The sequence below is a fragment of the Orbicella franksi genome, chromosome 4, assembly GCF_964199315.1.
Source record: "Orbicella franksi chromosome 4, jaOrbFran1.1, whole genome shotgun sequence".
NCBI classification, from domain to species: Eukaryota; Metazoa; Cnidaria; class Anthozoa; order Scleractinia; family Merulinidae; genus Orbicella; species Orbicella franksi.
In genome coordinates this window covers 30674473-30698697 of record NC_138148.1, presented here as the reverse complement: position 1 = coordinate 30698697, position 24225 = coordinate 30674473, and the positions used below count along the sequence as shown (strand labels likewise).

At 40.3% G+C, this 24225-nt stretch overlaps 2 protein-coding genes and 1 non-coding gene across 4 annotated transcripts; 1 reads left to right on the top strand and 2 right to left on the bottom strand.

Annotated features, from left to right (window-relative positions):
- Positions 1-127: 127 nt before the first annotated feature.
- On the bottom strand, positions 128-24207 carry LOC145483901 (ATP-binding cassette sub-family C member 10-like). 2 transcript variants are annotated; one of them, XM_081462468.1, is made up of 30 exons: positions 24072-24207; positions 22370-23617; positions 21770-21859; positions 21476-21580; positions 20491-20607; positions 19694-19819; positions 19516-19601; positions 18266-18407; positions 17449-17629; positions 16787-16917; positions 15799-15891; positions 15650-15694; positions 15222-15326; positions 14676-14783; positions 13085-13529; positions 12364-12587; positions 11478-11600; positions 10986-11021; positions 10242-10414; positions 5860-6020; positions 5349-5462; positions 4839-4996; positions 4385-4446; positions 4096-4153; positions 3222-3355; positions 2783-2861; positions 2299-2365; positions 2080-2177; positions 1126-1238; positions 128-811 (listed from the first exon to the last, which is right to left on the bottom strand). In XM_081462468.1, exons 2-30 carry the CDS (start codon positions 23582-23584, stop codon positions 667-669), a joined length of 4734 nt encoding a protein of 1577 aa, XP_081318594.1. In that variant the 5' UTR covers positions 23585-23617; positions 24072-24207; the 3' UTR covers positions 128-666. The 2 variants fall into 2 exon arrangements, with proteins under 2 accessions (XP_081318594.1, XP_081318595.1); XM_081462469.1 differs by having other exon boundaries at positions 22370-24207.
- Positions 6027-10233, top strand: LOC145483903 (uncharacterized). The gene has a single exon (XM_081462471.1). It carries the CDS (start codon positions 7026-7028, stop codon positions 9459-9461), a length of 2436 nt encoding a protein of 811 aa, XP_081318597.1. The 5' UTR covers positions 6027-7025; the 3' UTR covers positions 9462-10233.
- Positions 17954-18026, bottom strand: Trnas-uga (transfer RNA serine (anticodon UGA)). The gene has a single exon. It is a non-coding gene; the product is annotated as a tRNA-Ser (tRNA).
- Positions 24208-24225: the final 18 nt, after the last annotated feature.

The following is a 24225-nucleotide window of genomic DNA, read 5'->3' as shown; positions in this document are numbered from 1 at the left end:
TTATGTAATCGATGGTATCGAAGTTTTGTGCAAGCCAGATTTTGATTTTGGATTTGAAATTGCGCATCGTTTCTAGGAAAACCACAAGAGTGTATTTGCAGAACGCACTTCTCTCTTTTCTTCATGCTTTTTTGCTTTTTTTTTTTTTGCTTTAATTCTTTTTTATCTTTAAACAAAAATGATAGACTACTGTAGATACGCAAATGGCCAGGTCTGAAAATGGTCTGGAAAATGATGTAGTCTACCCTGAAATACTGCCAGATTGTCAAGACGAGGTCGCTCGCTCTTACTCTCTCCTGCGACCTCAGACCGTCTGAAAACCTCAGGTTATCTGAAATAGGGAAAGCATTTGAATAACGTGGCAGTAACACCCCCACCTCCTCCCAGACATACACTTGACCTACCATCGACAACTAGAAGAAGTAAGTTGAACCGATTAGTTTATTTGGACATAAATAGTGGATTGATGCTTGGCATTTTCGTGTCCGTCATATCTTAGTTTCTACAACTTCTTATCGTCTTTGAGTGTTGAATTTTAAGAATTTTAATTTAATTTCCCTTCCAGCACGCCTCCTATCTGTGTTCTAACGAAATCTTTTGTCTGTGGTTTCTTCGCCAACGTTTATCGTTATTTACACAGCGATGTATAAAAGTTTCCACCAGCATTCATTGGTCTTCAGTTCTAGTGCTGTGAACAAGCCCATAAAAGAACGAGCGCCTGTTTCCCAGCAACACTTGAGGAGTGTCAAGCTCTAGCACAGTCCCCCGATCCATCACGAGAACACGGTCACTGTCCATGATAGTGTCAAGCCTGGGAGAAAGAACATTGTATTTATGATAATGTATTACTGAACTAACGTACACTTCTATTAGAGTGACGTGGAAGCAAGGGGGGGGGGGCACCTAGGGTTCAAAGTTATGTCATCATCATCATCATCATCATCATCATCATCATTCTTCTAACACCACAGGGGGGGGGGGGGGATGTGTGAGGCCGCAAGGGTTCAAAGTTATGTGCTGTGTTTAACTCCAGTGTACACAAAAGGGCTAAAAGAAAACTCCAAAAGGCAAAAGGTAAAACAAGCTGATTCCTCAATTGAAAATAACGTTCGTGTGGATGTTAACCTGTGAGCGATGGTCAAAACAGTGCTGTCTTTAAATTCGCTTTTAATTGTCTTTTGGATCAGCTGGTCGGTTTCAAGGTCAACGCTTGCTGTTGCTTCGTCAATACACAGCACCTGAAATACACAAACCATGGTTGCCACGTCACTTTTCAAAATTCCCTGACTATTCACTGACTTGACCCTGTTAAAAATAAAATTTCCCTGACCAAATAAATACGAAATGTCAGATATAGTAGCGATTTCTGGCCTGCCCTGAGAGCCGTCCTCGTCAGTTTTTAACAATTTCCACCTTCTTTATTAAAGCATCGTTGGGATTGCAGTGACCCGAAATGTTTCATTCAACCTTCAAAGGTATCAAATCAACGCTGCTGCTATATTTCATTTATTTTTCCCTGGCTTTTCCTCAAAATGTCAATTTTCCTGTTCCAATTTTCCAATTTTCCCTGGCTTTTCCTCAAAATGTCAATTTTCCTGACTGAAAATTGAATTCCCTGACTTTTGCCTGACCTAAACGAATTGATTTTCCTGACCATGTCCCGACCCATGGCAGCCCAAAGAACTTTATTAGTAAATAGAACTAACATCAGCAATACAGCCCCACCCGCAAGAGAGCTTGCACACAACCCAAATCTCCCTAGAGCGCGACGATGACATCGACGATATTTTAACTGTGCAGTCAGTAAAAAAAAATTGATCCATCAAAAAAAAAATAAATAAATGAAAGCACGACCATACTCCGAAAGTTTTCTTGTCAAGTTCGACGCCATCAGTTCCTTCGTCCCGCGTGGGGTCCCCCGTGGGGTCCCCCGTAGAGGGTTATGTTACTTAACAACAAACTCTCAAAACTTTCGGGCTCATTTCGATCTCAATTCTCTTTACCGACTGTATACATTTCTTTTAACGTCAGTTCAGAGAATTAAGAATTACATCACATTATCTCCAACTTGATGATTACCTTGGCTCTTGTCAGGAGTGCCCTTGCCAAGCATACCAGTTGCCGCTGACCAACCGAAAAATGGCGCCCGCGTTCACCTACGTCAGCGTCAAGGCCGCCTGCGGAGAATAAGAATTCCCTTCTGATTGTAAACAAGTCACAAAAAAGCTAGTGGAGTCCACTACTGACCGCTCCTAAGTTTAGCACAAAACAGATGGAATGCAGAAGAGTTAAACATACCGAGTTCTCTTACAGCTTGGAGAAGATGACATCGCTCTAGGACCGTCCACAGCTCAGCATCGGAAAACTGCCAAACAAAACAATAATCTTACACCACCCACTCTGATTGGTCGAGGGTCGGTGAGTTTTTCTCGTATCTTTACAACAACGGAGTAACTATTATTTCTGACCAAACAAAGACTTCCGAAAGCTTTCGCGAGCCATTTCTAAAAATTTCCGATGACTTACGACAGCTCTGAGGACCCTGGGGAATGGTGGCCTAGTTATGAGGTGAAAAACTCTTGTTGAACTCGAATTCAACCATAAGCTGAAATGAACAACACTAAATATTTACATTTTCATGACATGGATTGAATCAAATGTATAATTAGCCCACTTTCTCGTACTTGTACACTTCATTTGCGTGTATTGTGTTATCAAATGACTTCTACTCGGGCTAAAGGCGAAAAGTCACCTTGGTAGCCGTTAAAATACTTTCAATTACCTTTCTCCAAGGGTCAAGATTGTTCCGTACCGCACCGCTAAACAGAAAAGCGTCTTGAGGAATGATTGCCAATCGAGATCTGCAAGAAAATAATAAACAATCGTCTGTTAGTATGTGATAAACAAGGTCATCAAGTTGAAACAATCAAGAAATCATGACTGTGACGGTGTTTGGATATCGCATCTTAATTAGCGTAAATTTTTACGATTTTATTCCTCCATTTTGGCCCTAGTTTTAGTTTCGATTGAGAAGATACATCAAACACTTGAGACAGTGTTTGACCACATTTCCAAACACCTTGAAGTTCATACTCTGCTACGCGTCGTATTTTCAACTCTCTTCTCGGTGAAATGTGGTCAAACACGTTCTTTCGCGTTTGATAAATTACTTCTCAGCGACCGTATAGTGACCATATGGGCACAAACCAGTGATTACGAACCTGAGAATGTCCAATGGTACAGACGCTAAATTTACGTCATCTAATAGAACAGCTCCTTGGTAATTGTGAACCATTCGAAACAACACTTGAAAGAGACTGGACTTTCCAGAACCCGTTCGACCAACAATCCCAAGCTGTGAATATAAAACACCATAACTAAAATTTCCAATGCACAAAAAATGATATCATTCAAGTTTCATTTTCGGTAAATTTTCGTAGAAACAACTGAACAGTTCCCGAGTCTTACTATCCAATCAGAATTTAGATGAATGCTCGCGAGTACTCCAAGCACCTCAAATGGGAATTTAAGAAAACCACGACGGCAACGGCAACGGGAACGTCGCTAAACAAAAGATTTTCTGATCAGAACAATGGCTGTGCATGTGCGTTATAATTCTTGGTACATTTCTTTGCCGTCCTCTGCAAAACAACAACGTGGAATGACCAAATTCTGCATTTTCTGGAGACCGTGAACGACGACGGTTAATTTTTTACATTTCTATTTCGAATTTAACGCTGTGTTCCATATCCAGTTTCGAGGAAGTTTTGAGTTGTGACGAACAAGCTAAATAACTTAAGATTATCGCGAGATTCGCAAGTAAAATGTAAATTCATTTTTTAATCGACGTTGTCCTCGGCGTCGCCATCGTGGTTTCTTAGAACTCCCTAATTATCCCGTGCCAGATCCCTTCTGTACGAAGTCCATAAGAGATCTGCGAACCAGTGCTGAAAACCCGAAGCCACGGACTACTATTTCATGGCGCAAAAATCTTTTTGACGTACTGCAAAATTCTTAGAACAAGAAATTCACAGCAGTGTATGGCAATATGTAAGGAGACTTGCCATTTTTCTCAGAGGAATGATTTCTCTATACCTTTTCTCCAGCAGTTGTCGAGAAAGATACTGTACGAAGTGCTTGGGGTAAACCAGCTCTGTAGAAAACAAAAGGAGATCTAGGTTCGTCAAGAGCACACGTTAAATTACGAAACAAATTTCAACTCATTCTTCTGAACGGTTTAGTAAATCTACCTGCGCTGTAGTTAGCCAAAAAATGTACATCTTATTTATAGTGGTCATGCACTTAGCTATACAACCAATAAGCTTAGTCAGCTTTCAGCCAACAAGAAATTATTCTAATTCAACATGAAAGACAGTGAGCTCACCGATAAACAAGACTGACATTTCGAAAAGTGAGTTGACCGTGAGAGGGCCACAAGGACGGGACCTGGAAGAGACAGTACCACATATGTTTAAATGTTGTATTTAAAAAAAAAAAAATTAAAATCCACCAGATTTTAGGAATATTAGGATTGTTCAAAGTAAACCAACTACAAGACATTTTCAAGTCACAGAGCTGCCTCTTGGCTGCTCTTTATAAGCCTTCGCCATGTCGGAGCAGTTCACCAACATGGTGGCCAAAATAAATACTTTGTAGAGAGTTCTAAAAATAATTTCCAAAAATAGCCATCGCAGATTTTTTGTTTTTTTTTTGAATGTCGACAATTTTTCAATTTCAAGGACTTATCAAGGATTTGGCACTTTTTCAAGGCCTGCGCGAACCTTGTATAAAGAAGCGCCAAAACGAAAGGTCTATTTCTAGTATTGTGAGTCACGTACCGTTCCCTGAGGGCTGACTTCCGATGGGATGTCCTCAATGTACTGCACAGCTCTCTCCACACTAACCATCTGCTTCTCCGTCTCAGTGAATGATGTCACCATGCCTGACAGCCGGTCCGTGACAGACAGCGCGTATGAGATGGCCAGACCGACCAGGCCTGTACGCAAAAGACAAAACAAAAGCAAGGGAAACCTCTAGTCTACTTCCAGGGAAACGATCATTAATCTTGGTAAAGAAAGGAGGAGTCTCATTTTAAACCTAGGTTTCTTACTAAGCGGGGCTTTATTCCGGTCCAGCCTAGTCTAGTTGTAGCGATAACGCTCTCTACGCACGTTCAGAACGAGTGTCGAACTTAAACGCATGCGCACAATCAAACCGTGATGTGCAGAACGATTGTGTACTTACATGAGGAGGCACCTTCTTTGAGAGCATGAAAAGCACTAAGCGCAAGGACTGTAATCACGTCTCCATTAAGATTTGAATTTTTTTTGAAATGTATCGTCACTTACCAGGATCTACAGTGCTAAAATGATGCTCAAGCACAGCAATAAAGGCCACGGCTGTTACCATGGCGACACCAATGAACTGCAAGAACAGTCCGAGCCACTGAGACGCGACAAGGGCTGAAAGAGAAACCCAGACTGAACTGTAGCAAATAAACACAGGATCACTTAACTTGCCTGTCACAGAACGATTTCAATTGAGTGTAGAAGGTAACCAGGCAATTACTTTGGTTTTGGTTTTGGTTTTACTACGGTTTGAGATTGGCTGAGTAGTCTAATTGGTAAGTAATTGGTTTGGCTTTGGTTTTACGACATTCAATTGAAAACCGCTCTAACAACCATACAAACTTGTACTAATTCCTCCATAGGGACAAAAGGTTCATGACAGTGGAGACGAAATGGAGGAGAGCGTCATATGAACAGTAATGCCGTTAAATAATTCTTGTTTTCAAAACAATAGTTTCCTCTACATTTGCTCTAAGAGCATTGCATATACTTAGTTTTTATAGCTTCATACCACAGAAATTCGCTCTTTGGTTGGTCTCCAGCCTGTGTTCGTTCTCTTGTTTGAATCTTGCCTCGTCTCTCAGTGCTCGTATGGTGGCAAGTCCTGTCAGAGTCTCGGAGAAATGGGCGTAGATCGGTGACAAAGTCACGCTCATAAGACGCTTTAACTCCCTGAAAATAGAAAATTGAAAAAGTGAAACTTGAAAGAACATCCCCCTGTCCCCAATATTTCGCGCGGCCATTTTTTTCTCGCGGTTTTCTTTCGCGTCACGCACGACGGACTAAGCGAAACACGGACTACTCGTAGTCTAAGACTGAACAAAGGGGATTCCGAAAGAAGACCGGTAAGGTGTTTGGCATATATAGCTACGTATATTTGTCATTGTCATGTCAAGCGGAAACCAATTAGGTTGTCGCGGCTCCTTGAAGTGGTTATAAGCATTAAAAGACACAACTTGAAACACTGTTTTCGGACAATGCAAATCACTATCCCTGCTGGGTTTTCCAAATAGTTTATAATCCCAAAGATGGCACAATTGACCATATATGGATCCGCTTTCAGTAGCAAAATGGGCCCAGGAAATAGGCCCAGGAAAAAACTTGGTCGTTTTCGTCTTTTTGACCCATTACAGGCCAACTGACAGCAGTTGTTTAAGTTTAAAAATTCTTCCACGAGGAAAGCGAACCGTCACTTTCAAAAGTTTGGCCTAAATTTTTCAAGTTCGTCGTTTGTAATCCGTGTTAATCTTCTCCATCCTTATTAAAACCATCCTTGTTTCTTTATGATTTATTATTATCTTTTTGGTGTTTTTCTATCTTAGTAAACAACTATTTTCATGTTTCCTTCAATTTAAAGGTAATTTTGTACGTCGCCAAAATAACTCAAAATACCATGACTGGGCTCCTTTTAAGGGGAATTCCCACTTGGAAGTTATTTAAACTTGATTACACGTTACAAAAACGAGTGTAAAAAACGATCTGGAACCGTTAACTGCGTCAGCTATTGAACAACTGTGGCAGCTTAGTTCATTAGTGTTTGGTTAAGCTTTTCACGAAAGTCTAGAAAACGAAATTCATCAGAAACCGAAATTCAAAGGCATCACCCTTCGTGTATCTAACATGACTATCATAAGATTATAAACGAGTTGCATTTGAGTACCATCTCTAGTATATACAATGGCTGCGAGAGAAGATTTGGGACGCGAAGAACTAAGCTTTATCTTCAAGTCTCTGGCAGAGAAAGGAGAGGAAGGCAGGCTATACGAGAAAGGCAGCAAATTTCTGTCCGGTAGTTTGCCACAGTATCTAACGTCCAAGCTAGAAAAAACTGAGAACTCTATTGTCATCAAGGCGTATGGAAGCGCAGCAGAAGAATTAACGTGTTATGAACCCTGTGATCTAGGAGATGTGGATATCATGATCTTTCCAAATTCTTCTAAATTGACAATTCCCGAAGAACGGCTGGAATATTCACTCGAGAATCCACTGCACGTGAGAATCCGAGGAGACCATCACTCCGCTTTACAGCCCTGCCTCGTGAAACACACCGAGTATGTGGCCACGTCAGCTGTAAAGAATTTCCATCCTACGATCTTTGGGCACATATCACCGAAATTAGTCAACTGTACTGCCCGCGCAATTCTGGCATTGTCATCTCTGGAAACGCTTTCACCTATTGTTACGGCTCACCTGAAAAACAAGACGACAAGCCCGGCCCTAAGCCTTAATTTGTCTCAGTCGCTGGGTACTGTTTCACACCTTCGGAAACAATGGGACAATCACTTGCTGATTTCGAAAGAAACACAGAGCGTCCCTAGTTTGACAGACGTAGTTAAAAACGAGAGTAAATTCCTGGCCAGTCTCGATACCAGGTATAGACGCAAAGTCGAACTATTTAGAAACATCGTGCAAAAATGCCGCTCAAATGATCTCGAATTTCTTCCAATGCTTTTGACTGATCTTTCTCAAGAGCATTTCAGTCGAGGTGAAGAGATCAGAGCCGGACTTCAAGACACCGAAAGTCGATCACAGAACAAATCCAAGCACAGTGATCCGCAATCTGTCACGGTGAAGAATGGCAAAGACGACGAAAGCGGAAGTAATCCGCACACCTGCTTTGATGTGACATCGCCCTCTAAAGATGGGTCGAGCGTGACTGTCACGACAAAAACATGTGGGGCTGTGTCACGCCAATCAACAACGCGAAGAAACTCAACAGAGATTTGTTCCCCATTACCAGAGGAACTGATGTCTAAGCAAGTGACTGAGTATGAAGGAACAGAAGGCCAAAGCGGAGAGAAAAATGGCGGAGACAGCAGTGAGAGCAAATGTCAGTCAAAAGCAGAACAGCAGCAGAAACGAACACAGTCAACCTCTAAAGATCTTCCAAGCCATCCAGATGCTAAAAGAGAAATGAAAAAAATAACTCATGAAATCAAAACCATGTATAATCGCTTGGTTGAACATCTGTTCGGTGCAGGAACTCAAGTGGAGGAAACGAAATTCCAGGGCACTGAAAAAACACAGCTCCACGAGAGAGTAAAATTTGGAATGGACATAGTTCCAGCATTCAGGACTCGTGGATGGCCGGAAGTCGCAAGGGAGTGGATCTCAAGAGATCGAAAATGGCCTTCCGCTGACATTGTCGACAAGGTTATTCAGGAAGGCTGCCATTTGGTAGTAAAACCCCCAAGGAATAATGGCAACCCAGATTGCGACTTCAGAATATCTTTCTCTCATGCAGAATATCTGCTAAGTCAAGAGATGAACCACATCCAGCGCGAGTGTTACCGTTGTCTAAAGCGATATCATCGGGCGTATCTCTCCACTCAACCAGCCAGTTTGGTGACATTCCATCTGAAGAACATTCTTCTGCAGACAATTGAAGAAACCGGAGTGGAAACGTGGACCGAAAGCAACAGAGTCGGGTGCGTGATGAAACTCCTTGGGAATCTTTTGAAAGCGCTCACAAAGAAAGACTTGCGTCACTTCTTTGTGAGATCCTACAATCTGTTTAGTGTGGATTATATTGAAGATCCCAAGATCCTTGAAATCCTGGCCTGGAAAGTTGAGCAGATCATGAGCGATCCCGTAAGATTCTCAAAAGAACTGATTCAGAAGCAAGCAGTTACAAGACAAATTAAAATGGACGACTGCGTTTCTGAGGGAAACGTTCCAAACGAGGAAGCAGCCCTGTCTGCAAAATCTGTCGCTGGCCAACGAGATGAAGGAAATAAGGCAGTTCCATGCCTTGGAAACTATGACAACCGACACAAGAAAGAAATGGAGGCACAAGGTGCCCTGCTAACGGAGGACGCGAAGCGAGGAGTCAGACCAACGGCGAGTGGTTATCGATACCACGGCCTGAATGAAATTATCCGCGAGATCATTAATAAACTGATCGACCACCTCTTTCAAGAGATTAACCAAGTGAGTGAGCAGTTCAGCGACAAACTGGACTCGCTTAAGGTCTTCATCAACTCTGATGAAGAAGTGAAGAATGGAGACGACGACATGACACAAGGGAAAACCTGTGAAGAAGCTTGGAAATTATTGCGGAGAATCCTTGATCCCTCTGATGAAAATCCTTTCAATTTGAGCCACACATCATAATGTGAAGCTCCGTCACAAGTGATTAATAATTCGCATGGCATGCCATTAGACTGATTTTGACTTATTAGCGGGAGACATTTGACATTGTCATACATGGAGCAGTGGTGGATCTAGACTGTGCTCAAACGGAGAGGCAGGAGTTCTTAGATAGAATGCTAGAAAAAACGTACTTTACTTCTTAAGGTCATTCCCCAGTATTGCATTGCGCATCCCTACTGCGCATAATTTCACGCGTGATTAGCGCGCGCGCATTAAAAAATGTCGGCTTTTTCTTTACAGCTGGACCTCGCCATAGAGGTAAATCGTCATTTTCTCGCAAACGAGTATGGTGACCTATCATTTTTTTCTGTTGTTTTGAATTGAGTAATAAATTTCTCGGTGTAAACTAAATATGGACAAATTCTCAGTGTAGTACAAAAAGCAATCGTCGGAAACGTGAATTTAGCAAGCAATCGTGACTACAATCATGGTGTTATTATAAGGATTTATATGGATATAGACAAGGTGCTTTTGCACCTAAACGAACACGGGGACCCCTCATTTTTATTTCAAAATTTAAGTGTCTATAATATAAACAATCGATCGGCAAAGTTTCACAAAAATCTCAGTGCAGGTTCTATTTCAGCGGAATGACCTTAATTATAACTAACAAGGAAAACTTCCAGCTAAAGACAGCGTTACCATACCAACATTTCAAATCTGGTGTGTTCATAAGTAAGTTAAACGGAGACTTCATTATTTCTGTTTTAATCAACGTGCCGCTATAAAGGTATAATTTACCTGGACGTTCTACGATAGTAGTTCTGAATGTAGTAATACACAAGAACGAGAGGGAGTAGGACGAGAAGAAACCAAGGTAAACCGTAACACGTGATCACTACTGTGCCAGCCACGCCAAAGGCCTGGGCCAGAAAAATGTTGAGAATGAAGGGAAGGCTATCGTCAATAGAATACTGAAAAAGAAAAGTTAAAACGTTAGAGATGAATTGGGTTCGAACGTTTAGAGAGTCAAATCTCGCAAATAAAACAGGAGTCACAGAGGAGGTGTATGACTGCATCATGAGAACCGCGGATGGAGAATGCAATCAAAGAACTGATTCTCGCAGTTATGTTTGCATATCAAGCAGCTACAAAGAAACCTACATTGCACAAGTAACGCACAGGTAATGGGTTTAAATCCCGTTAAAGCCCTGAATTTTTTTTTTCTCAATCAGGTTTCTTTGCGATTGCATAAAATTGAAAAAAAATATATATACATAAAAACAACTACAAAGATCATTTCTTCCCCATGACACAAGACTGCCATTTGGTAAAAACCAAAGCGAGATCCAGAAACTGAAGAAATGAATTAATAGAGGAACAATCAGCTTTGCTGTCTGAGCTAAGAAACTGCTGGGCTTGGCACAGACTAACACTCGATCAAAGGGGAGTCAGAGAAAATTCCTCGTCGTTTTATGTTAGACTCAAGATTTCCCACAACCGACAAAACTAAGGCACAAGTTAAAAGCAAACCCAGGTACTCACTATGTCTGAGGAGAAACGGTTGACGATTCGTCCGATCTGGCAAAATAAAAACGGCACAAAAAATTTAAAAGGTTCCCCTAAGAAGTAGAGACATCTTTCAGTGTGTTACTCGCAAAAATTGTAAGCACCGGTGGGCAATAAGCTTGATTTGCTTCGATGAAGGATTAACACTTGAAAAACCAGCTTTCCGGCAGCAGTTAATGAAGCGACTAGGAAACCATTGCAAGGTTACCCCCAGCGTTAAGTTCGCAGGTACTCATTTTTACACCTGGGTGGAGAGAGGCACTGTAAGAGTAAAGTGTCTTACCCAAGAACACAACGCAATGTCCCCGGCCAGGGTTCGAACCCGGACCGCTCGATCCGGAGACGAGCGCACTAACCATGAGGCCACCGCGCCTTCCGCATGCCGTTGCATTTTACAACACAAAAAATGCTGCATATTTTCTGTCTTCTTGATATGCTTCTCCACAAGCGTACGTTCACACCACATACCGGAGTGACATCAAAGAATGATACAGGAGCGGATAAAATGCTCTTCAGCAATCTCGAGTGAAGAACTTTGGCGGCACAGATGCCTCCATAAGCAAACAAGAAAGCTCGGAATAGGGTGAAAACCTACAATAGAAAAAAACATGCGTGGTACTGAGACTCTGATATAGCGTAAAACACAACCAAAACAATAGCAACACAGCAATAGATCATTTTTGCTTTCTCGATATTGTCCTGGAACTAGCTTGCAACTGCGGCTGCGGGGAGTCATTTCAAATGCAAATCACATTATCTCTTTTTCATGACATTCCCACGCATAAGCCTCCATTGCAAGCTAGTTCCAGTCCAGAACCGAGAATACAAATATGGCCAATAGGCCCCGTTCAATAGATCAGTATTCTAACATGGACCCGAGACTTTCAGGAGAAACATCTATATTTGGTGGTGTTTTCTATGTATCCAAGTCTCTTTTGGGAATTGCGAGACAAAACAAAAACTTAAAAAATTTCCATTGTTGATATATCGAACGTGACCTATTGCTTGAACGGAAAACTCGGTACAATGTTAAGACAAAAACTAATCGTGCAATTAAGGAACTAAGTATTTGTTTTAGCAAATTTTCGTGCCCCTCCCCAAAACTTCTCCAATTCAAAGTGTTGAACCAAAATTTACCACTCATGACAGCTACAGATATGACTTTCTTTCCGGTAACAAATCCTAGAGACGAGACAAATCTCAAAGACGAGATTTCAAGTAGAACTGTGCTTAACCCCATCAACAATGGCTGAAATAAAACGACAAGTTATCGCCTCAAAAGAGAGTAAATTTAGCAATGTATACAACTTGGGTGATCATCTTTGTTACGCACAAGTTATATAAGTAACCTCACCGTGTTGGCAACAGCAAGTCCGCCATACACAAGCAGATAAAACGTCACAGTATCCTTGACAATATGAACATGCATTCCTAACTGGCCAGCATTTAGCACAGGTGCAATCACTTGATACCATTGAGGTGACGTTGTTAAGTTCACGTGCTGACGCGCTGTACTGTTGCTGGCACGTGAGTGAGAAATCCAGTGGGCCAGCCACCAGTCACTCACATTACGAGAAGCTGAAAGAGAAAACAAACTCGTATATCTTCTTTTATTGTTCGGCTTGGCATTGTGTTATTATAACTTAGTCTGAAAGACAGAGTGGTGTTCAAGTGAAGGTCAAAACTATAATCAGAGTTACCAGAATCATCATGATGAAGTGAATCACCTCCAAGCATAAACACATAGTCTCAAGCAAATGCAGGAAAAAATGTGACTGATACCAAGCGTGGAAAAACATGATGTGAGCGATTGGAGAGCGGGAAAACATGTCACAGAAGGAAAGCCAGAGAAAACATACATGTATAGCGGATGGACACTGCGGGAAAACATGTAACCGATAGCCAGATGACAGATGAACAAAAGCACCTGGCTGGTTAGGGAAAAAAGCGTCTTCGTTTTGATTGCTGCAAAATCTTGGATACAAAAAATATGTTAGCTCTACCTACCCTTGTGCCTAGCTCACAAAAATAGAAACGGTATAGAAAGTCGAAATTTAATCACGGTGAAATCTCACCTTGCATTAAAAACAATGAGAGTAAAATACTCGTTGCCAGGCAATGACCAATTGCAAGCCAGTACGACTTGTACACGTGCAGTTTGACCACGCCCACTTCTTTCTCTTCTTCTTTCACTAACCCTTCGTCTCTGTTCTCTCCATTTATCTCCTCAGAACTTTCCGTTTTATCTTCAGTGTGCTTTTCATCTTCCTCAGGCCGATCCGTTACGGTTTTCATAATTTGTTCCGCGTGTAGAATTCCCTTGAGCGGACCAGTGTGGACAATTGCGCCGTGGTCCATTACAACAACCTGGTCAGCGGCTGACAAGAAGTCTGTGTGATGCGTGCAAAGGATCCTGGTCTTATTCTTAAGCAGTCCCATAATGCAATGTTGAAAGAGGTGAGCGGCCACGTGTGCATCTACCGCGGCAAGGGGATCATCAAGGAGGTAGATTTCTTTATCCTGAGGCAAAATGTAAACAAAAAAAAGGATTACCCCATTGACACCTGGAGATTTTTGACAAAAAACGAATTTCTTTGGACATTTTCGACATTTTCAGCATGGATATCAGCTACATTATCTCCAGTCTACCTAAAAAAGCATTTGCAACATGAAAGCATGCCTTTCTTTCCACTAGCATCGCATTTTCTGACATCTTTGCTGGGTCAAGCACCGAAATCAAAATCTAGCAGTCTATTGGGCTTGCTTCCAGTTCAAAAATTCCCCAGAAAGCAACATCGGAACGGGAAATTCTTACCATGAAGTAGCCAAGTGTAGACGGAAATTTTGATCTGTGTTTTTCACGCAAATTTCTAAGCATTTTCGTGCATAGTTCACGCTCAATTAACCCAACCACTCTGATCTGGGTATCATTGGAAAGATCCTGTCCTGCTGCAGAATATGAGTATAAGTGATTCCCATTTTGATCAAGGGTGATGACGTCGGAAGTGGAATTAAGGCCGACGCTCGTCACGGGCGGTTACGGCGGGCACAGGCGTCAATGGGCTGTTAAAGAATGACTCATTAACTAAGCTCAGAAGACAACGACAGTCTTGGCCAAGCTTGGCGCTAACAGATTTATTAGCAACTTTGCTATTGAAAAAGAGCTAATTTAGCAAATAAGTGAGAAAATATTGCACAAGCAATTGGATTGGCTTATTTCAGCTACTTGCCATCTTAATTTTATTTCATTCATATTAATAGTCAAACTGATACACACCAGCAACAAAAATACAGTTTGGTATCTTGAATGTTGCAATCTTGACCCTGGGTACCTAATTTAACCTAATGTAATGTAGTAAATGAATGTTAAATGTAGCTTTGTAATTTGTGTTCCCTTCTTGTTGCGGTATAAGTGCTAAGTAGTTTTGTAGTATTGTTTTTTCTTTCTATACTGTACTGTATTTTTTTAATTGTACTGCATTGCAATTATGGTTTTTTAAATGGCAAAAGCAAATAAAGGCATTAAAAAATATACTAACTGTCTAAGTTAAGTAATAGAGTAACATCTTACAGGCAATCTCGTTTTCTCGATCAATTCCTCGTTCCCCTTTGTTGTTGAAGACAGCTGAACCTTACTGCACTTCTACAGATAAAAAAATTTGTTACCTGATAAACAGCTCTGGCTAGGGCCACGCGAGCCTTCTGTCCTCCGCTCAGCGTCACACCATTCTCGCCAATTTCTGTTTCATCACCCTCTGGAAGTATTTGAAGATCCTTTGGAAGAAATATTATTTTCAAGTTTGTGAGTTGTCCATCACATAGGAAGGAGGGAGAAGGGGAGGCCCAAAGAGGGGGGGGAGGCAAAGCCTTCAGGTTTCGTCAAAAATTCTTCCTGAATGCAGTAAAGTTTTGAACGAGTAGTAGGGCATGGCTTCAAAATTTCCGGGGGGATACCCTCCTCCCCTCCATAAGTTGTCGCACCATCTGGTTTCAAATTTTGTAGAAAGAAAGCAAAACAACACAAAATTTCACTGGATAAAGCATTGATTTTTTGCAGTCTATAATCTAAATCTGTTGATGTAAAATTACAGACACAATAATGCAAACACAAAGCGGTAAGTGTAATACCGCTTCGTATTTTGTGTTCCCTTGACTTCAGGAGGCCAAATGGTGTCTTAGTCGAATAAAATAAAACTTGCTAGCAGCTCCTACCTCCACCAAAGCACACGCGTAGATAACCGCACTATACTTCTCCACGTCGAAGGGTTTACCAAACAAAATGTTTTCCTTCACTGTCCCGTGTTGAATCCATGGTTCCTACGGTATTAATAACACTATCTCATCTAAACTTAAAAGACAAGGTTGAATTAGGATGAAGAAACTCTGAAAAGTTTTCTTTTGTCTGTTGAAAACGTTTGAAACTACGTAGATGACTACACGAAAATTTTCAGCCCAGACAGAAATTTTTCAGGTAATTGCCCTCTAGGCTCGCTTATCAGCCGCTATTCGGGAAAAGAGCCCCGGCTCCTTCCGCAAAAACGTCGACCAGACCCGAGAGAGTGGTTGAAACCGAACCTATAATCGCCCTATAAATCTAAAAGAATCAAAAAGCTACCAACAACGTATGCCAATGTTCTCACCTGGGCAGCTAAGCCAAATCCTCCATCAAGCTCCCTTACAAAAACCTTCGGAGGATGACACAACAGTGAATATCAATGAAACGACAAAAAAGAAAACCACAACCAGAAGAGACAATGAAATGAAGTTTGGAGTACTGAAAGAGAAATACCTGTCCCAGACGTTTTTCCATTTCTGCTGTGATGGCAGCCAGTAAGGAGCTCTTTCCTGCGCCAACTTTTCCTATCACACCAATCAGTTGACCCTTGAATGACAAGAAATATATGATAAACTGAGCGTGAATACCGCAACCACAAAAGGAAGAAAGGAACAGCCAGTGATGGTAGCGGTAATAGTTCACAAAAGAATGTCCAAATTTAATGCTTCAAGGATTGTTTTAAATTTTACTAATATCAAAAAAATGTAAAACATTTTAGACAAACTTCGAGGTGTTTCGAACTTTGATAAGAGTTTGATTTATCTCCTCATTTGAAACTAAAGTTAACACGAAATAAAACCAAAATTCTATAGGAAAATTCATTACCTCACAAGGAAATTCCACGTTAAATTTCACGCGAAAAAGCGATATCCCACGAATCGCGAAGCGCTGAGTGCAACATCGCTTTTTCAAATAAAATTTAACGTGGAATTCACGAGTCAGGTTACGAATTTTCCTTGAATTGTATAACCTTCTTTTTAAGTGAAAGAAAACCCCGTTTCATTCACCTCTGTGTGAATGTTGCAATATTCAACGCGCGCTCGGGAAAAGCCACTCCAGTTGAATCAAGACTGTCAGAAGCCAGCCAATAGAAATCCAGATAGAATCAGAAAACTTGATTTGTGTTTGTTTTTGACCTCGTGGACGGCGACAATGGTTTTGAAAACATAATTAAACGATCATTGTTTCTAATTGTTTTCGAGTTGTTGTTTTGTTGTCGCTCCAGTGCAATATCGCGCAAAGCCTCGCTTTCAAGAGTCACAATTCCATGCTGAATACCTCGCCTAGGTAACATACCAGGGTGCGAGAATTCTCTGAGCTATGTGATTCTGTGCCTAATACGATCAGATAGATATCCACTTAAACCACTGTTGCATTTATGAATTCTTTTAACAACCCATTTTAACTATTATTGTTAATAACATTTTCTGAAGCTACTTACTGTTTCTATGGAGAAGTCGATGTTTGTTAGCTCCCTAATGGATGAGAAAACCCTCTCCTCTTCACCAGGCTCCTCTTTCTGCCTCCAAGTAAAATGACCATTCTTTATCAATACTTCAGGGGGCTTGGACACTACAAGACAAAATACAAAAGTGCACAGTCTTACCTGTACTGCACGCAGACACCATTAAACATGATCTGCCTCAAAATTTGTGTTATGCAAGTAAGAATATATAACTGTTTCGAGAAAGATTCCGGGGTAAAGTGTAAAAGTGCACACGACAACCCTGAAAGTTAGTATGGGTAGAAGTAGATAGCTGTTGCATGTGCTGAATACTTAATCAGATAATTATGTTAACATGGCAAAATGTATCATTTTGCATATTTTCTGTTTCTTCTGGCTTATGGAACCAAATTTCTTTTCATGACACTGAAAAATGGTCTTATGGACAGAAAAATTTTCTGTCCATAAGGATACATTAACATTTAATGTTAATGTATCCTTGCCAATACTTCACGTGCAAAAATACAAATTTGTAGATTTCCTCTACACTGATAAGCAGAATTTCAGTGAATATCCAGACTACAATTCGATCTTGTTGCATAAGCTTGACACTTCCAACTGACAACCTGTCCTAAAACAGCTGTATACAATAGACTTACCTTCTCCTATGTCAGAGCAGTCTAGTTGCTGGTAGTACCCAGTCAAGTCCAGGTTGTCTAATGAGAGGAAGGCCTGGAGTCTTTTGACTGATACCCAGGCCTCCATCAATCCATTGAGTACCCAAGGAAAAGCATTCAGAGGAGAGATGAGCATGTTGAACAATGCCACACTGGTGAAGACCTGCCATTGATCAACAAATGACAATCAATTAACAAATGTTATTACTAAAAATCACCTTCAGTTGATAAATGACGTACTGAACTTGAGCATCTGGCACCGTCATCAGAATGTTCAAATGTTCAAATGTTGTTGTTTATAGTGGTCAATGCGCTTAGCTACACCTAGCTACTTCACAGGCATGCCACTTAAACTGAAAGAAACAAATATATCAACTAAACATAATAGGCTTAAAAATCCCAACTAGCGAGAGGCAGACCAGTTGGCTATTTACAAGCATGACCGAGGAGTTGAACTGAGGTCTACCAAGAAACAACTCCAGCTTAGTGGTCAGAGCGGGACTTGAACCCACGACCTCCGGATTTCAAGTCCGGCACCTTAACCACTCGGCCACGCTACCTCCTAAAATATTTGTGATATCTGACATGCTTGCTTGGTCAAAAGAACATTAATGTTTTTATTCACTGTAACTGCACACAACAAAAAGGATAAAAAAGGTTTATTCCTTAAACTATGGTAAGTTTTATGTATACTACAAAAATTTACAGCTTTGATATTGTAAGGTTTTCCTACAGCACTGACAAAAATGACAATACAGCTCTTACAATACTGGTTAAAGTCAGACCAAAAAACTTTTACCTTAGCCGCAGTAAGTTTATTTCCCAGCAGAGCATATGTGGTGAAGGTCAGTATAGAGATCATGACAGGAGTGGTTGCCCAAAAGTACACACACCAAGCATCGAGATACTTTCTTCCTTTCAGACTCTTCAACTCTGCAGCCCTGGAAAAATTGTATTGCATCAAAGTGAATTCAACTGACTGAGTAACATTTTAGCTGCAGCAGGGACCCCTAAATTGAGGCAACAGTAAAATCTGTGCCAACTCTCCCAGATTATCTAGTTTCTCGGATACAAACCGAATCTCCAGGTCTCCTGCACAGGTAACCTAATATCCCAGACAATAAAAAAGAAAGCCCATAAAATACATTTCTCAGACAAACTTTTGCCAACTTTTGGCGTTTTTGTTGGAAACATTTTTGGATATTTCATGCATTTATGTGGTTGAATTGGCAATGCTCTATTTTGATCAGCTTTTATAAGGGCCAAGAAGGTAAAATTGGTGATCACCTAGATTTCAATTTTGTCAGGTTTGCATTTGTGTTAGCATCTGGGGTGTTTTCCATATTTAACATTATACAGTCATACATACATACTTAATAAAGATAGGAACCATTAAAAAATTAAATTAAATTAATCTTCATGGTTCTGATATACATGTATGTCTTCATTTAGATATGCCTCAGCCTCTAGTATGCATGGGTCCAGAAATCTGAAACATGTTAGACCTAATACATACAGTATAGCCTTGAAGAAAAAATAATGGTAAAGTGAGCCTCAGGTTAAACTGAGCCACATTTATGTCTACCAAAAAGTAACCTGGCGTCCACAGTGTGGTTATCTTTCCCTCTGGATGGACTGATGGTTCAACATCAGGTTTAAATCCTCAGCATTATGTCAGGTTCCCTTCTAACAGTTAGCTGGTACCCAGGGTCTAAACAAAAAAGATTGGGGGGTGTGCCCAATGGTGATGTACAAGCCCAAAAATCATTCTTTGCAATTACGTGACTGTAGTTTGAATTTCCTCACAAATTTTCCTGAGAAACTTCACTTGTCCATCAGACAAGTAATAGACAGAATCCACTAGCCTGACTGGAAAATCCATTAGTCCCAGACCATCAGAGAGTACTATCTTTGCACACTGGCACCTGGCCATGTATACTGAGGACTGGATGATGACGCTACCATGAGAGTGAACATTAAGTGACCTTTAGTTACTTAAAAGTGCTATTAATATCTTATGTGACTAAAACATGATTTTAGAAACCTCACCTCAGCTTGTTTATCTTCTCCTCAAAGTTCTTCTCCCAAGCATAGAACTTTATCACCCTAATTCCCTGTAAAATTTCATTCATCACCTAAAAACAAGAATAACCACTTTTAGGTACCACAAACACTTTGAAATGTCTGTGTCTACACGAGTTTAATGTTCAACACATAATTCTGGTACCTTAACTCTATTGTCTTTCTGTTCCATCATGTCTTTACTTAACTTCTGAATCTTTTCAGCCAGCCATCTGTTTACAGGAATTAAAAGTATGGCAAAGCCTAGACCAGCCATAAATGATATGCCCACCTGGAAAGATGCAAGACTTTAAGTCATAAAATGTACTCTATGTTCAATTGACAAACAATGGGAAAGCCACGGGATTACCAATAACAAGTGGCCCATGTAATCTTTTAATTTGTCTGTTGCCTGTTTCTCCAGCAGTACTAGAATTTTCCAATGTTCCACTGTTTGTTCTTTGGTAGACTCTTTGGTGTTAACTTCCCTTAGAATTTTATTTGACACTTTCATGAGCAAGATTGTAGATACTATGTAGTCGGTAGTTTAGTGCAGCTAGTGGTTAGTTTAGGTTGGTAGGTAAGTAAAAACATTTAGTAACAGTATACATGGCTTCATAGTAAAGTCAAAGCATCACAATGATCCACTACAATTAAGGGTGCATTCCTTTGGGATGATCTGGATCAGGATCAGTGATACAAGAGCACTTGGATCATGGTACTTCAAAGGAAGCGATGAATCCACTGCAGGTAAGGATTCACTGTTTTATCCTTTAATGCATCATGATCTGAATGATTTTGGATCTTTGATCCTGATCCAGATCATCCCAAAGGAACACAGCCTAAGACGATGGTAAGACAAGCCAAAGGCAAGCTTATTGAAGTCAAATACCAAAAAAACTGGTTAATAAGAGCTTTTAAAACCAGAACAAGAAAAATCAAACGTATGAAAGAGAGGTTGACCTGTTGATGTAGGAGGTACAAAGAAACTGCAATCTGAAATGGTAAACTCCAGAACTGGTGAAAACTCGGAGCAAAGTTGACCACCCTGTCTGTATCTGTACTCATAAAATTCACTACCTGGATGAAAGTTACAAAAACAAAACCAAATACTTCTCAGCCACAGAAACTGCAGATTATTATTTATTTTACTGATCTACCACTAAACATTTTGTCATCGAAAAAGAACACTGTTACAGTTTTACTCCTAAATTTTTAGCACTACAAATACTTCTTGAAAGTTATCAGCTCACGATAACCAATGATTAGTAATGGTAAAGCTGCAAAGTAACTAAGTGTTATCTTATTATCAATGTTTTCCGTATTGTAAAATAATTTCTGAAAATAAGCCCTGGGCTTGAATGTATTTAAAAGACCTTTTCTTGTGGGGTTATTACCTGGCTGGCCTACTTTCAGAAGGGGGTGGGTGTTACTTCTTGAGGAGTTTTGCATTTGAGGTTTAGGAGATTACCTTCAAGAGAGTATAATTATATTTTTGTGGACAGAGGAGTGCATGGTGTGCATGCAGTGCTTAAAGGGGCTCAGTCACAGTATTTTGAGTTATTTTGGCCACATACAAAATTACCTTTCAATGGTAGGAAACCTGAAAATAACAGTTTAATAAGATAGAAAAACACCAAAGAGGTAATGATAAACCATAAAGGAACAAGGATGGCTAAGGATCAAGAAGATTAACATGGATTACAAACCAAACCAAGTTCAAAAAATTAAGGCTAAACTTTTCAATATGCGCGAACCGTGACTGAGCCCCTTTAATTTGAAAATCTTTGATCACTACTCAGCAGGTTGCTACGCACTTTGTATAGACTAACGACTGGTCATTAACCATTGCTTCTCCTACCTCCTACCTCCTAACACACCCCAGCAAGCGAAAGAAATTCAAAATGGAGAAGGATAATTAACATGACAACAGACAGTGCTCACATACTTCTCCTGAGGAAAACTTTGACAAAGTGGTAAGGCTGACAGCAAGAGACTTGTTATACACTGTGGTGATAACAGCAGCTCGGATCTTTAAGCCAATTTTATTCACCTACAAACATAATGAAAACATTTATAAGCCTCAAACAAATGCTCAAGACACTTGGTGCGAACTAGAAACAATATGCAAGTCTCAGGTGTAGACAAACTCTATTTACTGCTTAGTGGTATAACAAAACATTTCAAAAGCATTAGTCTGATAGAAAAATAACATCAAAGTAGGATTTGCACATTCACTCACCCAGTAGTTGAACTGTGAATTGACAAATGCTACACAAAATGTTGTCAAGAACAATCCTGATGCATAATAATAGCCATGAGATATTGGTTCCTAAAATAAATGTCATACATAAATTATATGAAATATCCAAAGAAACAAAATGTTTCCCTGTAGACAGACAGACAGACAAACAGGTAGACAGACAGAAAGGTTAAGACAGATAGGCTGACTGACAGACAGACAGATAGACATACAAACAGACAAGCAAACAGACAGGTAAATTGAACAGACAGACAGGTAAACAGACACACACATAGACAGACAGAAAGGTATAGACAGTTACACAGACCGATAGACAAACAGAAACATCAAAACAGATTAAATGAGCAAAGAAACAAAGATGAGTGAACAAATGAACTTCATGAACTTAGAAAACAACCCTATATGAATCAAATAATCCAAGAGAAAAATACACATTTAGATGCTGAGACTTTTTACACACAGCGCTCTTGCATCAAATGAAAGAAATCTGTCTCTCAGGGACTACCAGTGATATTGTGTCTAACTGCAAAATTGTCTGATTTTGATTAACAAGGACATAAAAGAGACATTAAAAATTACCTGTCTGTTTTCCATAAAAGATACCAGTGCATGCAGCAAGAGGGGACCAGCAAAGCTAAGAGCATCTCCCAACAATTTAAGAAGTCCAATGCAGTAATACTGTACACCAAATGAATGGTGAAGGGCACTTAGAAGAGATGTCTGACTATTCATTTTAGCAGCTGGAATGTCAGTGGCACCCTTTTCTGAAACTTCTGCACTAGTATAACCACCATCACTGGTTAGTCTCCTAACAGGAGCACATCTTTGAAAATTTGGATCGGAGATGCTTCGCTGTACTCCTAGTTTATTTGTTGTGTCCCTCTTTGAGATCAAACAATCAAAATTAGCTGAAAAAATAATTCTCAATTTTTCTGTGGAAAGACTTTGAGGTAGTAGGAATAGATCTTCTATACATTGGAGATTGCCATTGTGTCCTTTCCTCATCATAGGTCTTACCCACCAAAATGTTAGTTTGGAAAAGAAATTTGATCTGTCTTCAGCAACACCAAGGTCATCAGTAATACACTGGGTGCCACTGTAGAATGTAGTTCTCGAGATAGATCGCAGTAATGCATATCTTTTTGTCCCACTCTGGATACCAGTAGCTACAGGTGTTGACGACAAGAAATCAACATTCAAGCCAATCTTGTTGTGATCAACACAAGCTGGTGGAATTAGTAGGATCAGAAATATAAGCTGAAGAGACATCCTGCCTATGGTACCATAATCATGAATGATCAAGGGACCAACGTTGTTGTCATGGATTCTCAGAGCAACCGAGTAAACTTGAATAGCTGTCACCGAGAAAGCCAAAATTATGATTGCAACATGAACTGTGGCATAACACCTCCTCAAGAGGATTACATGCCTGTTTCTCCACACATTCACTGCATTTGAAATCCATGCTAATGCTATGAGTGAACAAGTTAGAAGGTATACTGGAGGATGGTACTTTTTTAGGATCCATGAACAAACAGCTTCAATCAGCGATTCTAAAGATATTAGGCAGGAAATAAAGGCCTGCAGCATCGCAAACAGGTAAGGGCGACCATCCGGAAGATCAAATCGGTGACGCTTTCCAATGGCATAGAATATACTTGAACAAGCTAAGAAGAAGTTTGCCGGGCATGCAAGACACAAGAGTTCAAAACAAGATCCAAAGTCATTGCTAACGTTGTCCCATATGATGAATGTAGTCCCATTCAATCCGCAAAAGTCTTTTACATTTGTCATCTTCCATTGGCGATAAAACAAGATGTCTTCAATCTAAAAAGTGTATGCAGCAGAAGACAAGAATTGCATCACACACTTAGATTATTTTTCACAAAGTGATAAAACGAAAAATTCCGCACAATATTAAGGCGCAAAGGTGGAGTGGAACTTCAGTAGATCGGATCATAAGCAAGCCTCATGATTACTAGCTAGACGACTGCCGATCTGGCTGCCAAAGAGCAGAATTATGTTTAAGAATATATCGTGTTACCCTACGTATACGAGTATTAAAGAGCTTAAAATACTCGAATCTGCGCTATTGAGGCTATCCAGTGTGGTAGTCAGGGTAACCGAGGCGCTATATACGCTATTTAGGCTAACCAGAGTGCTATTGTGTTGTAACCTAACCTTACACGTACACTAACCGCAGTGCTAATATGCACAAAGGCTAACCGAAGTGCAATTTCAGGTGACGGGAGAGCTATTTTACTACTATTAATAGACCAACCAGTATTCGTTCCAGATTCTTTTAGAGATCTGTCTAATTCCTGCATCAAATAATATAATAATTGTTCTCTTTTCCGCCTGGAATAAGGAACGCTGAGCGCCATCTTGTATTTTTACTTGTTACACCGCTGATTATTATGACGATAGGCTCATAA